The 15,743-nt window shown below is 39.8% G+C and overlaps 1 protein-coding gene across 4 annotated transcripts in view; it reads left to right on the top strand.

Moving 5' to 3' along the window:
• Positions 1–1,299, top strand: part of LOC130918568 (arf-GAP with coiled-coil, ANK repeat and PH domain-containing protein 2-like) — a 76,655-nt gene extending 75,356 nt beyond the window's left edge. For all 4 annotated transcript variants that reach the window (XR_009063783.1, XM_057840371.1, XM_057840372.1 and 1 more), the window contains one exon: positions 393–1,299. Coding sequence is in view for 3 of the 4 variants with exons in the window: in XM_057840371.1 (XP_057696354.1) it covers positions 393–496 (104 nt within the window). In the remaining variant the exon portion in view is untranslated. The remainder of the gene's footprint in view (positions 1–392) is intronic.
• The last annotated feature ends 14,444 nt before the right edge of the window (positions 1,300–15,743 follow it).

Raw genomic sequence — 15,743 nt, 5'->3', positions numbered from 1 at the left:
TTGTTGCCAGAGGTTTAGATATTAATGGCTATATTTTGAGTTATATTGAGGGGAAATAAATTAAATCTATCATATTAGCTGCACACAGACTACATTTCATTGTGTCAAAGTGTCATTTTGTCAGTGTTGTCCCATGAAAACATATACTTAAATATTACTCACTTTTGTGATAAACTGTACATCCAATTCATTTAAACTGGGAGAACCAGCTCTGAATGCTCATCTTTCAGTGCCATTGACGGTGCTAGACGTCCACTCCAGTCAATGGCATCCAATGAGTTCCTTATAAGGGGTTAGCATACAAATATTTTGAATATGTAAATATCCAATGTGTTCTTTTTTTGTTTTTTTTTAACAGGTAATAATTCATTTTTGATTTACTTTTGTTGCAGGTGATGAAACCTACCAGGATATTTTCCAGGATTTCACCCACATGGCCTCCAACGACCCAGACAAACTGAACCGCTACCAGCATTATGACCCCCACAAACCCTGACGAAGACCACCCGTCTTTCATTTCTGACATCCAATTGAATGCTTTGACTCAGAGCCTTGAAGCGAAGGTCCGCTGATGGATGACGACCTTCCGTCGTGAAAGTGAATGGTACGCTGTTCTCCGTCATAGAAATAACTCGATTGTGCTTTTATCAAGCTTTTATTTCAATTTGCACAAATCAATTTGTCTTACATGACCGCCAGTGTTTACCTCAAGGTAAGACGTGTGCATATGTACCGTCATGTGTATGTCAACTTTTTACTGGTATCTTTATTACAGTACACGTACATCCTTTTGGTTTGTAAGCAATTTTATTGTCACAATTTCAGTTAAATTTTCTTTCAAATTGTGATGAATTGTCCACACATTTCTTTTTTTTTTGTTTGTGACCTTTTTATGTTTTAATTTGAAATGCGAAAAATGACTGTACACTTTTAATGAAATGTTTAGCATTGCAACATGAAGCCTGGAGAGAAAAAAAAAACACGTTCTTGTGTGACATACAATAGTATTGAAACCAAAGTGTGATCATTCTTCTTATTCTGCAATTTGTCTCCCTTTCAAAAAGTGTATGTTTGTGTCTTTGTCTTCCGTGTTCTTTCACTTCATGAAAAATGAGAAAACAAGTTGGGATTTAAAAACAAAAATGCTGTACAGAAATGTTAGAATGGTTCACTGGTACTTGAATGACACTTTTGTATATTCTCTCTCCCTTTTCGTCCTCTAGTTCTTTTAATTTTGTTACATGTCCTGTACCATATTTGTATTATTATAGCTGAACTTCAATACACAAAGTAATTCCATTGTCTAGAGTCCTTATTTCAAGCTAAACACCTCCTCTTAAATATAAAGTGCATAACTGTGACGAATGTTGGAACAGAACGTGCTCATAAGAAAAAAAAAAACGGGAAAAAAAAAATAAAACGTCTACTAGAACTGGGGGTGCACGATATCCATTTTTTGAAACCGATACCGATATCAATAACTTCCTGCTCCTCAAAGCCGATACCGATATCGATAACCGATGGGAAAAAATTTTTTTTTTTAAATGTATAACCTGAGTTTTTGAACACCAGGAGGTTTAAAAAAAAAAAAAAAAAAAAAAAAAACTTGTGGCGGATTGAACATAGATTTGCCTTTGATCTCACCAGATTTTTCACAATGACATGAACAAAACAGTGTGTTTCACTTCTGCACTGCCCGACAGCCAGCTAAAAATGAATGCACTTCCATAAACCACAAGGCTTGGTCTTTTCTTGCTTTTATGGGAAGACACTCGTCTTAATAATGTGAAAGTACAACAGAAAAATACACATATTCAATCCTCAATATACAACAAACTGCACAATACACTTATATACACAACTATTATATGTATAGCATAGCACACTAGCTTGAGCTACTAAAGCATTGGCTGGCTTCTACAACAACTTCAACAACAACTTATTAACAGCACATCCATATGTTATAGTAAACACAAAATACTTAGACATATTTCCGAGGCGGAAACTTAACAGAAAGCATTCACGATTGTCAATGCGACCGCTAGGCACCGCAATGTGTATGTGAATGAGCTTGTAATGTGAACAAAACTACTGTGACAAAAAATAGATGCAACGAATTATTCTGACCAGCAGGTGGGAGCAATGCCCCGCAAATGGTCAACTGCTTTCCTATAGTGTGTAAAGTCACTGTAAACTGTGAAGCCAGCACAATACATATTATCGGTCCTATTAATAATGTTATTGGATTTATCGGGATGATGTCATAATTCCTATTATCGGACTAATAATTATCGGACCAGTAATTATTGTGCACCAATAACTAGAACCAACATATGTTACTGTACTTAGGCAAAGTTTGGACGGAAACGGTCCGAACCTAAAACGGAATTTTTTTTTTTTTGGTTACATTTTTTGTTCATGGGGAAATAGGCATGCACACAGACGCAAAAGTGCAGGACACTTTCAATTTGCCGATGTAGTATGCACAGAGGTGGGTAGTTGTCAGGAAAAAAACCACGAGTATTCTATTTGACAGTCACAACGAGAGAAACCACCCACCCACCTCATCGGGGATTAAACCATTTGCAGTCAGGAATCACTCAAGTCAGCTTCAAAGTTTAACGTACGCACTGGGTCGGCAGCTGCAAGGCTCTACACAACTGTGTAGCGTCGCGAGTCGTCTCCCAACTGCAACGTCTCCTTTTTATTTAGTAGCAATAGTCAAAAAATGCCTTAACAGTGGGTGCTTGGTGCGCGTTGATTGGTTAGTTCAATATAGCAACAGTTTGGGAAGTGAGTCAGCTCTAACTGCTTCTCCTTATTTGGTGTAATTTCTCAAAACTGGATGCTTACTGTGAAACAGAAGTGAAACTTATTACAGCCCAACCTGGGGATTTTCCACAGAAAAACATCCTGAGTTATGACCTTGGAAACTAGCTCTGGCTGGTACAAGAGGGAGTCATATCTTGATTAGGCAGTCAACAGGCGTCATTGTGGAAGTTCAATGAAATATATGAAAAACACATCTTTGGAACGCACGAACATGAATACAGTCTCGCAAGCATATAGTTTCACAGCAGTTAATATTTGTGTTTTATAAGCATGAATAAAATATTCTTTCTCAGTAGTAACCATAGGTGGTGTTTTGTGGCATGGGGCAAATTGCTCAGTTAGTAGCTTAGCCCTTGCTCGCAAATACAGGAATCCCAGCTATGTGTGAGTGGGTGTGCATCCGTGTGTGAGCACGTGCATTTTTCTGCAGAAAAGTAGACTCCGATTTTTGCGTTCCGTTAAAATATCCAATTTAATTTTTTCCCCGTCACTGACACCCTTTCGAAACGAATCAATTTGAAAATGGCGGCAGGCAAAACAGGAGACTGCATCCTTTTTGTCCTAATATACCAGCCAAGAATATTTATAATCCTACATTGAAAATGAGCGTTTCTTTTTTTTTTTTTCCCCCATTTTTTAGGGGAATTTTAAATCGGTCTGCTTTAGGACAGCTATGCTTTAGGCCAAAGATGTCGCCCATTGAATTATTGTAGGCCCGGTTGTGGCGCTGTTACAATTAGCGTCTTTAAACTGCAACTCGCTCACCAGTTTGGCGGTGATCTCCGGCGTTTCGTGGTTCACATTTTCAATCCTTGGTTCTCGCTCAGCAGTTGTTGTTGCTTTTGAAAGCTTAGGTTCCAAGAAAATTACGTATATCCTTGTTTCTTCTGTCCTCTGGTGGTTTTGGCTTAGCAAAGCAAATGACCCTAAGTTTCTCGGCACATGATATCTTCAAAAATTGATTTTGACCAATGATAAAAAATTTTTTTTTTGTTCATTTCATTCTTTTTTGTTGGTGGTTTTATTGATTTACAACTTTTATACACAACATTTTACCGGCAAAGTCTTAATTTTAAATTCATATATAGTAAAGTCAATTACATGCAATGATAATGATATTTCCGAACCCCCCTCCCGTGCCCCCCCTTAGTCTCTGCGTATGGTAGTAACTAGGGGTGTGACAAAATATCGAAATGGTGATATATTGTGATCATTTGTATCCCAAAAGCTTATCAATATTCTCCTGCAAGAATCGAGATATCATTTTAAAAGGGTGTCAATGTCTTTTAAAAAAAAAAAAAAATCTCCCACCATAATAGTGTCTCAGTTAACTCGAAGGCTGCCTTGACGGTGCTCGACACCCAATCCATTTAGACTTGGAACGTTCGTTCATTCAAAACCAGAGCATTCACAGTCATTCTTTCAGATTTTCAGGGCATTTATAGGTCACTTGCTGTTCATTTTAGGGCATTTCCAGGTCATTTCCTGTTGACTTTGAGTCACTGCCTATTCATTTGGGTGATTCCCCAAAATCAACAGAAAGTGACGAAAATAAACAGGTAAATGACATTAAATGGCCCTCATTGCCTGGCATTGGATGCTACTGATGGCCATAGACGTTCAATCCGTTTGATGTTGGAGGGATGCCACCCTCCCAGTTCAAACGGATTGGACGTCTACTAGTGATAAACTCATTCCAGTTCACAGCAGAAGCTTGTTTTTCTGTTTATTAGTTGTTTTTAGAATATCCTAGAATGATTTCCTGACCAATGTATCGATAATCGTTTTATTGTCATATTGTCAGATCATCGTTAATGTGAGCTTTGTATCGCAAACCGTATCGTATCGTGAGGTACCAAGAGGTTCCCACTCCTAGTAGTAACGAGTTACATTTACTGGAGTAACGTTTTGAGAAAAATTTACTTTTAGGAGTAGTTTTACAAAGCCATACTTTTTACTTGAGTAGATTTGTGAAGAAACACTACGCTGCTGCTTTTGGGCTACACTAGTCATTACATTTTACTTTTTTTTTTTTTTTGCCAGTGATGCCAACGACAATAATCGCATGACTCCAGCAATCGGTCTCAAGCTTGCCGTTCTATGATCACGCCGGCCTGTTCAATCAGGTGCCGTCTTTAAAGCACCGTTAAAAAAATCAAGTGTTTGACAAAGCTGGCATCAACATGATTTGAAAGCATGGATTTTGACCTCTCTCCCAGTTTTTAATTGGCTTCCGATTGACCACGGAAAAACTGAGATATGATCCTTTTAATTTCATATTAGGAAACATGAAGGAACAACCGTAATTTTCGGACTATAAGCCGCTACTTTTTTCCTTCAATTTGATTTTATTTGGGTAAATAGGCAACACTTTATTTGACGGTGGCGTCATAACACTGCCATTAGACAGTCATAATTATGACATGACACTATCATGGGCATTACTGAATGCTTATGACAGATGTCATTAAGTCTCATCCAGCAAATTATCGTAATGGCCCGAATATAAGACGGCCCTGATTTTAAGACGACCCCCTCTTTTTCAAGACTGAAGTTTGAAAAAAGACTTTTTGAACACCAAATTAATTTTTATCCAGAAAATAATTACAGTACATCTGAAACAAATGATTATAACAATATATTTGAGAGAAGAAGCATGTTATTTTGCCTCATTCAAATCTTAATATCTGGAATTGAAATAGGTAAACTAAAGTGCAATCACATTTGTAAATGAATGGATTCAGGTTTTTGAAATGTAAATAAACCAATCTATTGTGATAAAACAACAAAATTGCAATAACTGCATTAACCATCAAAATGAAGTCTAACTGTAACTGTAGTCTTGAAACAAACCTGAATAAGGGAAAACATTGCAATAAAATAATGCAAACTGGTTAAACTTCAGAGAAGCCGAGATCTGTCATGACAGAACATCGCTTCAATGATATCTGGCGCCATCTAGTGTCGTGAATGGGTATAAAGTCTAGACCGCGAATATAAGACGACCCCCACTTTTTCAGTCTTTTTTTTTTTTTTTTTTTCCCGGGCCAATACGGTATGTCACTAACTCCACTTATGTCCAGCTTGGATCTTTTACATCCATTCAAAAGTGAGACACTTTACCCGGATAACACTAAATGACATCTGTAATAAGCATTAATTAATGCTCACGACAGTGTCATGTCATAATTATGATTGTCTAATGACAGTCTTATGGGGCTACTGTCAAATAAAGTGTTACAAGATGCCATAACCAGCAATTGATGAAATAACTGGAACAGTCACTGAAGAAATATTTCGCACAGAACATGAGTTTCGATTGTTATTTACACCTGTAGCATTGCAATCCATGCTAGGAGGTATGTTGGACAACAACAGTGTTGACAGCAGGTGGCAGCAGAGGTGTACTGCCTCCCCCAAGGGAGCAGTGATGGCCAAATGAAACCATTTGAAGCAATGAATGGTGGTTCATTTGATCTTATGCCAGTCGTATGATGCCACTGTCAAATAAAGTGTTTCCGGTTAATATCTTTTGGTGTAAATATCCGATAATACAGTCAAGACAGCTGCGGCTTATAGTCCAGTGCAGCTTATCTATGAACAAATGTCGTCTTCGTGTCAAATTTGATGGTTGGCGGCTTATAGTCAGGTGTACCTTAAAGTGCGAAAATTACAGTAGTCACTATTCGAACTAGGAACAATTTTCTCCACTAGAGGGCACTAATGCTCTTTGGATAAATGATGCTTCAGTTTTGTCGTTTTTTTTTTTTCACTCGCTGGAATTCAATGGGGTTTGTTTTGTATTTAAAAGGCTTAATGTGGTTATGTAATGGATTATTGTACAGTGTAATTATTGACCCTACTCACGTGACGTCACAGCCACGCCCCCGCGCCATGTTGTCCGGATACTAGTCATGTTAATGCATTAGCGCTTCGTAAATTCCTCCTATTATGGCGTGTTTTTCTGCTCGTTAACATTAATAATCAAAATGGTGAAGTCGTGTGTGGCGGTCGGTTGCAAAAACAGAGAAGATAGACGTAGAGACTTGAATTTTTACCGTATTCCGAGAGAGCCGAAGAGGAGACCGAGATTGACTGCTGCAATTCGACGAGAAAACTGGGCTCCAAACGACTACCACAGATTATGTAGTAGTCATTTTATATCTGGTAAGATGCATTTAATATATATTTAGAGGGTTTTGTGCTGACAACCACAATTAAGATCATCGCTAGGCTAAACGCCGACAACATACACTCAGACGTTGTGAATGAACTTCCTGAAAATATATAATTATAAGAAGATAATCAGACAGTTGTCATACAATTAATTTACAATTTCACTATTGAGGTCAAAAGCCAAAAAATAAATTCAACTAGGGACAATCTGGAGTAGTGCTATCGCACTTCATATTTATTACGTATTATATATGTATATAGTGAGAGTGCTATCGCTAAACCATATAAACATTAAAAGCCCTAGCTCCATTGACAAATGATATGAAATACATTAGAATTGACAGTGGATGTTAGCAATAACAAAAGATTTTGAATTGAAAATTTCGTAACTCACCTTCCAAGCACAGGATTCCTGCCGAATTTTCGTGTACGAGGACCTGTTTCACCCAACCAGCAACGTAGCATTTATAAGCCTCCAAGCTCTTAAAGTTTTTCAAACTTTCGTGAGAATAGGCTGATTTTGTGTGGACAAGATAGTTGTAAATATCGGGATATCAGATGTCAGGCGCAGCCAGCGTGTCGAAAAACATCGATTTAGGCATCAAATACGGATCTGGCGAATGGATAAACTGAAGCTTTTCCACGTAACGCCTTTTATGCAACGGATCCAATGAGTTTACAGCGTCAGATAACACCGGGGCTTCCATGAATTGCTCTATAACTTGCTCGACTAATTGAAAACAATGAGAATAGGTCTAAAAAAGAGGTACAATATGGCGGCCGGAAACAGCGACACGCCCATTTTGTGACGTAGGTGAGTAGGGTCTATAGCATCACATATAGATAACTGCTGAGAAAAAAAGTACCATTGTAAAATAAAAACTTTACTCAAGTAGTGAGTAACAGCTTACGATGTTTTCTTTTCACCAAATACTTTTTTACTTTTACTTAAGTAGTATTATCTTAAAAGTAACGCTACTCTTACTTGATTAATTTTTTTTGGCTACTCTATCCAACCTCTGAGTGTGCATGGCCAGCATGAATGGGAAACGCCACCAATTACTTGAGTCCTGTGTGAAACACTTTCGCTCCTGTTCTGGAGATTTAACCGATGCCCACCCAATTGGGCTATTTTTTATACCAAAAACTGGTTGATAACCAGGGGAGCGCATATTTGGTACGCAGCTACGTATGCATGACGTCATGTGCATCACGACGTGCCTTTACATACCTGTAAGTTCAGAAAGAAAGAAAAAATTTCAGCTATCCTTTATTTGACAAAGATGAAAAGAGCAGAGAGCACATGAATTCTCTTGTAGTGATGGAGATTCAGATTTAAGGATTTATTTGTCATTGACACCAGATCTCAAAAGATGACAACAGATGCAACGAAATTCCGTTCGGTGAGTGAGCATCGGGCCGCTGCAGACTTTGTTGCGCACCACCACTTCGCTCTCTTCTTTAGAAATTATAGAGCAAGTTACAAGCAGACATACATACTGTATATCATACAACATAGCATGGGTATGACACAACGCACAGGTCATGTGCAGGGATTTTTTGTCCGAAAAAAAACTACCAGTCATGGCTGGAGGAAGGGGGGTGGTGGGGGGTCAGTGATAGTAAGAAACAGGCGATGGCGGACTGAAGGGGGGGGGTGGTTGAGTGTGAGTGTGTATATGCGCAAGTGTATCAGTATTTGTACGTGTCTGTAGACAACATAAGAGTCGCAGGGCCCTGCGACCGGCCTTGAGAAGAGATCAAGGGCAAGAGATAGGGCCATCTGTGCCGCTCTCTCCAGGAGAAGGGAGGGGTGGGGTAAGGGTGTTCGGGAAAGGAAAGTAAAATTATAATCAAATTAAGCCAAATAAGTAATTTAATATGTCCAAATACGGTTGGTCTTCAGTCAAATTTTCGCTTCTCATGGCGTAGGCAAGATCTCAGGTCCCTTAAGTTATTGCCAATCAGGGGCGGACTGGGACTAAAAAGCAGCCCTGGACTTTGACTCAGCCCAGCCCATAAGAATCGCTATACGAAGGGAAACACAGACCCATAGGGGGGTCTGGGAACATGCCCCTCCCGGGAGAATTTTTTTTTTTTTTTTACATTTTATTGTAAAATGCACCAATTTCGGGCACTTTGGGAGAAAAATGAAGAAAATGTGTCTAGACTGTGACTGTCTGACTACGGGCACTCAAAGTACTGCAAGGCTGAACTGGAGTTGGATTCATTTTCTGTACTAGCTCTATGATCAACCTGAATAAACAAATGAAAGAATTTATTTTTCAAAGCAAGTTTTACGTATCCAATTGATTATAATATATCTCTATAGATCTCTGTCTATAAAATGACTTCATTGTTTATGCCATAATTCAGTGGTCTCCAAACTATTCCACATAGGGCTGCGGCGGGCGCAGGATTTCATTCCAACAAAACAAGACAAAACCTCTGCACCAATCTGGTGTCCTACAAGTGCAATCAGTTGATTGCAGTCAGGTGCTGCTTGTTTTAGCAGAAACTTCATTGGTTAAACTGTCGGTACTCGATCGGTTAAAACAAAAAACAGGCCCCACAGCGGCCCTTGAGGACCGGTTTGGAGACCCCTGCCATAATTAATCTTGCCATACAAATAATAAATTTCAATGAAAATACAATACACATTTCAAGACAAATCCTGTATACATAAACTTCATTGGAAAGTATTAACCAGAAAACAAAACAATATATAAATGATTAATAATGTATATAACATCAATTTAACTACCTAAACTTTAAAGTAAAACCATTCATTTTATTAATATTTTGTTATATTTCTTCTGAATTAATATTGCTATGCTGCGTGTGCATACATTGTTTTACGGCTAAAATATTTTTTCTTAGGAGAGGGATAGTAGGACTAGCATACTGTAACTTGACACGATTGCAAACGGGTACATCGACTAGCTGGCACTAACCCTTAAATTGTCATTTATTTGATTTAAAATGTAGCTACCTGATGGATAACAATTGCCAGTTTACAGAGCAAGTAACCCTCTTCATCCCAATTTACTTGCCCTGCGCTTGTCTGGGGAACTTCCAACAGTTTATCGTTGCCCCCTCCCTCTTCTTTTCTCTCTCCCAGCACCGTCTGCACGTCAGAGCGGCTGCAGCTCCCTCTCACCATCGCCGGGAGCTGAGCTGTTGTTACCCGACGTGGCCGTTGCAGCCAGACTGCTGCTTGCGAAAATATTTGTCGATTTATGACATTTTAATGCTTCACTCTCCAGTTTCTTTAATTTTTTCTCTCTAACCTTCTCCGCGCCACCCTGCTCTTTTCAGTTTTTTTGCCACCACCATCCATATTGTGCATTAACACTCGTCGCTATTTTGCTTCCACAAGGAAGGAACCAATGAAGGCTACTCTGTACTTTCGTCGTTCCTAGTCTATCAGATTGGCGGTGAAAAACCAGGCGCATTGCTGCCACCTGTCGGATTGGATGCGAACTGTAGATAATCAGAGGATAGGGGGGATAAAAACAGTGATGCATAATGAATGGCGGCCGCCGGCCGTCCAGGGCACCGGCCGTTCTGTGATCCTCCAGAACCCACAGATTACCAGTCCGCCCCTGTTGCCAATAGTCGCGGTCTCCCTCGACAGTTCTGTCACCGGGTGCAAGGTAGCATCCACTTTTCTCCATCCTTCCTCGGACCAAACCGTGAGTCCGCGAAGCCAATTCTCGATCTGAGCCTTGATGCGGACTTCAAATGCCTTAAATTGCTTGATCCGTTGTCAATTTGCTGATTTCCTTGAAAGCTACTGTCTTGGAAACTTTCCGGTAGAGCAGGGCACCTCTGAAGCCAAGCAAAAGGAAAAACCCACAACCGTCAAGCCAAACAGCCAAATATCCTTGATATCTTCCACGGACAGCAAAGTAAGACACGCTGGCGGGCAAGACGGCTCTCCTCGTGCACCGTGTCTTGTTGAAAAAAATCTTGTCAATTGCGCTGAGAGACCAACTACTCAGATCCATTTTTCGTATGAAAGACCAGCACGGTTGATCCAAAGAGGAAATACAAAAAAAGCAGACAGACTAGACGAGACTGACGAAGATGAGGTGATGTGGCATGATCTAAAGACAGCGATTCATGCCAGACATCCCAGGAATCTGACTGAACTACAGCAGTTATGTAGAGAAGAATTGGCCAAGATTACTCCTGATCAATGTGCCAGTCTGATCTACAGCTACAGGAAGTGTCTGGTTGAGGTTATTGCAGCCAAAGGAGGGTGGGGGGCACAAAATATTAAATGTGATGGTTCAATTACTTATTTTTCCCCTTCTTTCATTGTTTGCATATTATCATTAAAATTTGAAAACCTAGAAATGTTTGGGTGGTTTTAGTTAAAGCAGTTTTTTCTTCTGTGCGATTTTGACAAAAATCAGATCACATTTGATGGTGATTTAATGCAGAAATGTGAGGAATTTCAAAAGGTTCAGATAATTTTTCATACCACTGTATATCTATATACGTATATGTATGTTTTTCTGTATTGCCACTGACGGCAATAGCCATCAAATCAATTTTAACTGAGAGGCCTGGCAGTGCACGTAATGCGTGTCGGCCACATGCACACGCAGGCTCTGGCCTCGGTCCTGGTTGTATTCCAGGAAGTTTGTGGTGTTTTCGCCTGCGGAGACATGAAGGACCGCCACAGGAGACGTTCCCTTTCATAAAAACCAAACATTTGACTCCTGTGACCTCCAAGCTTACATTTGTCAACCCTGCACTTTTTGGACTCAACATCAAGTACGTGTTCAAAGGTACTTTTTACAAATCTGACTTTTGTTGGCGATGACAGTGCGTTGTGTAATGAGGCAAGATGTGTTCAGTCAATTGAAAAGGTTCAACCTTCTGGAGCTGCTTTGCGCCAGTAATCCAAACAATGAACTGTGTGTTAGGGATGCATTTATTGTTCTTCTACTTCGCCGAACATTGTTATTATGCGATGCTTCTGCATCATTTCAATCTGCAACCAATCTGACTTTTTCCAGAAGCTTTCCCGGCTGAGTTTATAATGGGTTGGAGGGGAATGCGCAGCTGTTCAGCACCTTCCCTGTGGAAACTTTTCGTTGCAGAAACAAGATCACGCACAAGCATCACCGGTACATGATTGACTTTCAAATTATGGACGCATTAAGACTAACAGATATAAATTGTTAGTGTTTTTATGTAGATCTTGGTGATTTAAATGGAAATGACCACTTATCTGAATACTTGGAGACAGCTCTAGTGAGTGTCTGAGATCAGTCAAAACTCCCATTAGTGTTAGTTTTTAGTTGGAGAAAGAAAAAAAAGTGAGACAAGGGATGTCCAAACTTTTTCTCCAAGGTCCGCTTTTCAGAAAAATTTAAGGTAGCAAAGGCCAACTTGAAATCCTTATTTCACTTTCATTTGTTATACACAATGTATATGTCACATCATACAGCACATGTATGTACAGTGCCTTCCATAATTATTGGCACCCCTGGTTAAGATGTGTTTTTTAGCTTCAAATATTTTTTTTATTCAAATAATATGGGACCTTAATGGAAAAAAAGGAGAAAAATCCAACCTTCAGTACAAGTGCATTTATTCAGTGGGGGAAAAATCCCACATAAAGAAATAATTATTTGACATCAAATAATGTGTGTCACAATTATTAGCACCCCTGGTGTTAATACTTTGTACAACCCCCTTTTGTCAACAAAACAAGGTCTGGGGACTGAGATGGCCATGGGAGGAGCTTGATTTTTTGTCTGGTGAACCATTTCTGTGTAGATTTGGCCATATGTTTAGGGTCATTGTCTTGCTGAAAGACCCAGTGACGACTCATCTTCAGCTTTCGGGCAGAGGGCAACAGATTTTGATTTAAAATGTCCTGGTATTTCAAAGCATTCATGATGCCATGCACCCTAACAAGGGCCAGGGCCTTTGGAAGCGAAACAGCCCCACAGCATCACTTACCCACCCCCATACTTCACAGTGGGTATGAGGTGCTTTTCAGCATGCGCATCTTTCGTGGCATGCAGGACCCACTTAGAGTGACTGCTGCCAAAAAGCTTAATCTTGGTCTCATCTGACCAAAGCACAGGGGAGGGTTCCGGGCGCGGGCCTACAAATGAGACGTAAAATTTCGGGGGGTTTTCGGGCTCGGGCATACAAATAAAAAATGAAATTTCTGAGTTTTTCGGGCTCGGGCCTGCATGATAAGTTAATTGCTCGGGCCGGGTCGGGCTTTAATACGCGCGGGCCGGGTTGGCTTTTTTAGGCCTGAACTAGGCTCTATATAAGTACGTTCAAAAATCTTCCCTGCGCAATTCCGGTGATGCAACGGATTTGGTTTCTGCATTTGTATTATTATTCTCATGTTTCGCTGTAGAGGAAGCTACTTTACATTCAAAGCAATGCAGGGTTGACGAGGAACCCAAATCCGCTTCCTCACCGGAGTAACGTCACAGACATGCGCAGTTGCAATCGAGAGAGCAGAGAGATAGGACATAACATAACAATGGCTGAAGCGGAGAAAGAGGGAGTGCTGCTGTGTGTAAAAAAGCGAGAAAGCCCTGGTTCTCATTCAAAGCACAAATTAAATGCTGCGATTTTTTTTTTAATATATAGTATACTATTTTCATTTGACTTCAACCAGGAGTGACACAAGAGCCAATAAAAAGTTGTTTAATGCCTGACCGCTTGTGTTGCCTCATGATTCACGAAAAATATGCTTTGCTTTTAGAATTTTAATGCATCCCAGGCTTTAATGCATCGCCATGCATTGCCGAATCGAACCGAATCGTGACCCTCTGAATCGAATCGAATCGTGGCCCTCCGAATCGTAATCGAATCAAATCGTGAGGGCAGTGCCGATGCACACCTCTACTTTTTTGTATGTACTTGGGCGCAGAAGTACGGTTCTACCTGCTCTACGCATCCTGCGCCAAAATAAAAGCATCACTAAATAAAAGTCAATATTATAATCAAATAAACATTTTGCCAAAGTGCAGAACAATCATCTTAATAAAATAAAATTATGGTAACTGTGATGTACAAAGTTTTACAGGACTTAAAAAAAAAAAAAGCTGGAGACAAAATGGCAGACGAGACTCCGGCATCGAAAAGTCGAAATCATGCAAGTCGGTTACGTCATAACCTGTATATCGCACCTGCCAATGGTGGGACCAAAACTACACTCTTGTATTTATGTATGAAAAGAAAACCATGGTTATTGACTGTCAATTCAGGGAACGCCTGAGACCGCGCAATCCGCGCATGCACATAACACTATCCTACATCTATAAACAAAGCATCAAAAGCCTTCATTTTCCATTCTGCTTAACCGAACGAGAGTGCTGGAGCCTATCCCAGCTGACTACAGACACTAAGCGGGTTACACCTTGAATTGGTTGCCAGCCAATTGCAAGACACAATGAGACAACCAAACATTCACACACACACTCATACCTAGGGACAATTTGGAACCTACCACGTTTGTTGGGAACCAATGAGTTACTCTAATTCTGGGAAGAGCTTCTCTGTTGTAGTTCATCCATCACCAATGGGAAGATCTTCCACACTCGACTCATTCAGGCGTGCCTTTATGAGGCCTCGCAAATCTTTCTAACAGCTGAAGCATTTTAGAACACCCACAACCGTGAGGTTGGCAAACAGATGAGGAAATTAAGCTAAAAATCAGCTCGGGATGAATTTGGGCCATTTTCCCACCTCTGTTCGAAGTGAGCAATGCGCTGAGTCACGCAGGATTCATGTCGGGGGCCTCATGTTGTCTTCCCCAGGCATTACAAATGAAACCACTTTCATCCGGCCTACTTGAACTGGAAACTTGGCGTGTTGAAAGCAAATAGAGATGAAAATAGAACCAATTCCTGCATAGTTTTTGGTCTGTTGACAAGGCGGAGTCCTCCTGTGGGATTGACTATAAAGGAAGAGCGAGAGCATTATGAATAGTGTTAGCCAAGAGAAGTCAAATTTACTTTTCTTGTTTTAATAAGCATGACAATAGAACATTAATAGAATATACTGTATATATATATATATATATTTTTTTTTTACCAATTTTAGGAGCTCATAAGAATGAACTGGAGATGAGAACTTTTACTATAAAGCCAGATGTTCTACACTACCGCATCAATGCATTTTTGATAGAATATAATGTTATGAGAAAAAAACATATCATTTTTTGCTCATAATGCCTATGTTCTACACTACCGCATCAATGCATTTTTTGATAGAAAGAATATAATGTTATGAGAAAAAAAAACATCATTTTTTGCTCCTAATGCCTTGCTGTGTGGTATCAGCATAGGTACTGTACAGATACATAAAAATGTGTCGCAGAAAACACTCAGGTGACTCAAAGGTCCGGTCTGACACCGATTTGGCAGAATTTCAGAATTGTCCTATCTGCATGTGTGATACATCATTGGAAGGCTTAAAATCTTTATTTTCTGGGGGAAGAAAAAAAATGAACAGGAGGGCATTTTTTGACACCTTAAAGGTAGGTTGAATGAGGTGAGAGAAAAAATTTCAAAGGCCTCAAAAATGTGGCTATATTTCATTTAATAAAGGTTTTGGACACCCATCCATCCTGGTACATAATAAATAACGAACAGTTCAAGATGATCCCCCTTTGTCTACTCAAGTCTTTGATAATCATTATGCAAGCACATGATGTGGGTGGATGTACAATAAAGGAAATTGGT

This window comes from Corythoichthys intestinalis, chromosome 7, assembly GCF_030265065.1.
Source record: "Corythoichthys intestinalis isolate RoL2023-P3 chromosome 7, ASM3026506v1, whole genome shotgun sequence".
Lineage (NCBI taxonomy): Eukaryota > Metazoa > Chordata > Actinopteri > Syngnathiformes > Syngnathidae > Corythoichthys > Corythoichthys intestinalis.
Note: the sequence above shows the minus strand (reverse complement) of the source record. Positions and strands in the feature narration are given on the sequence as shown.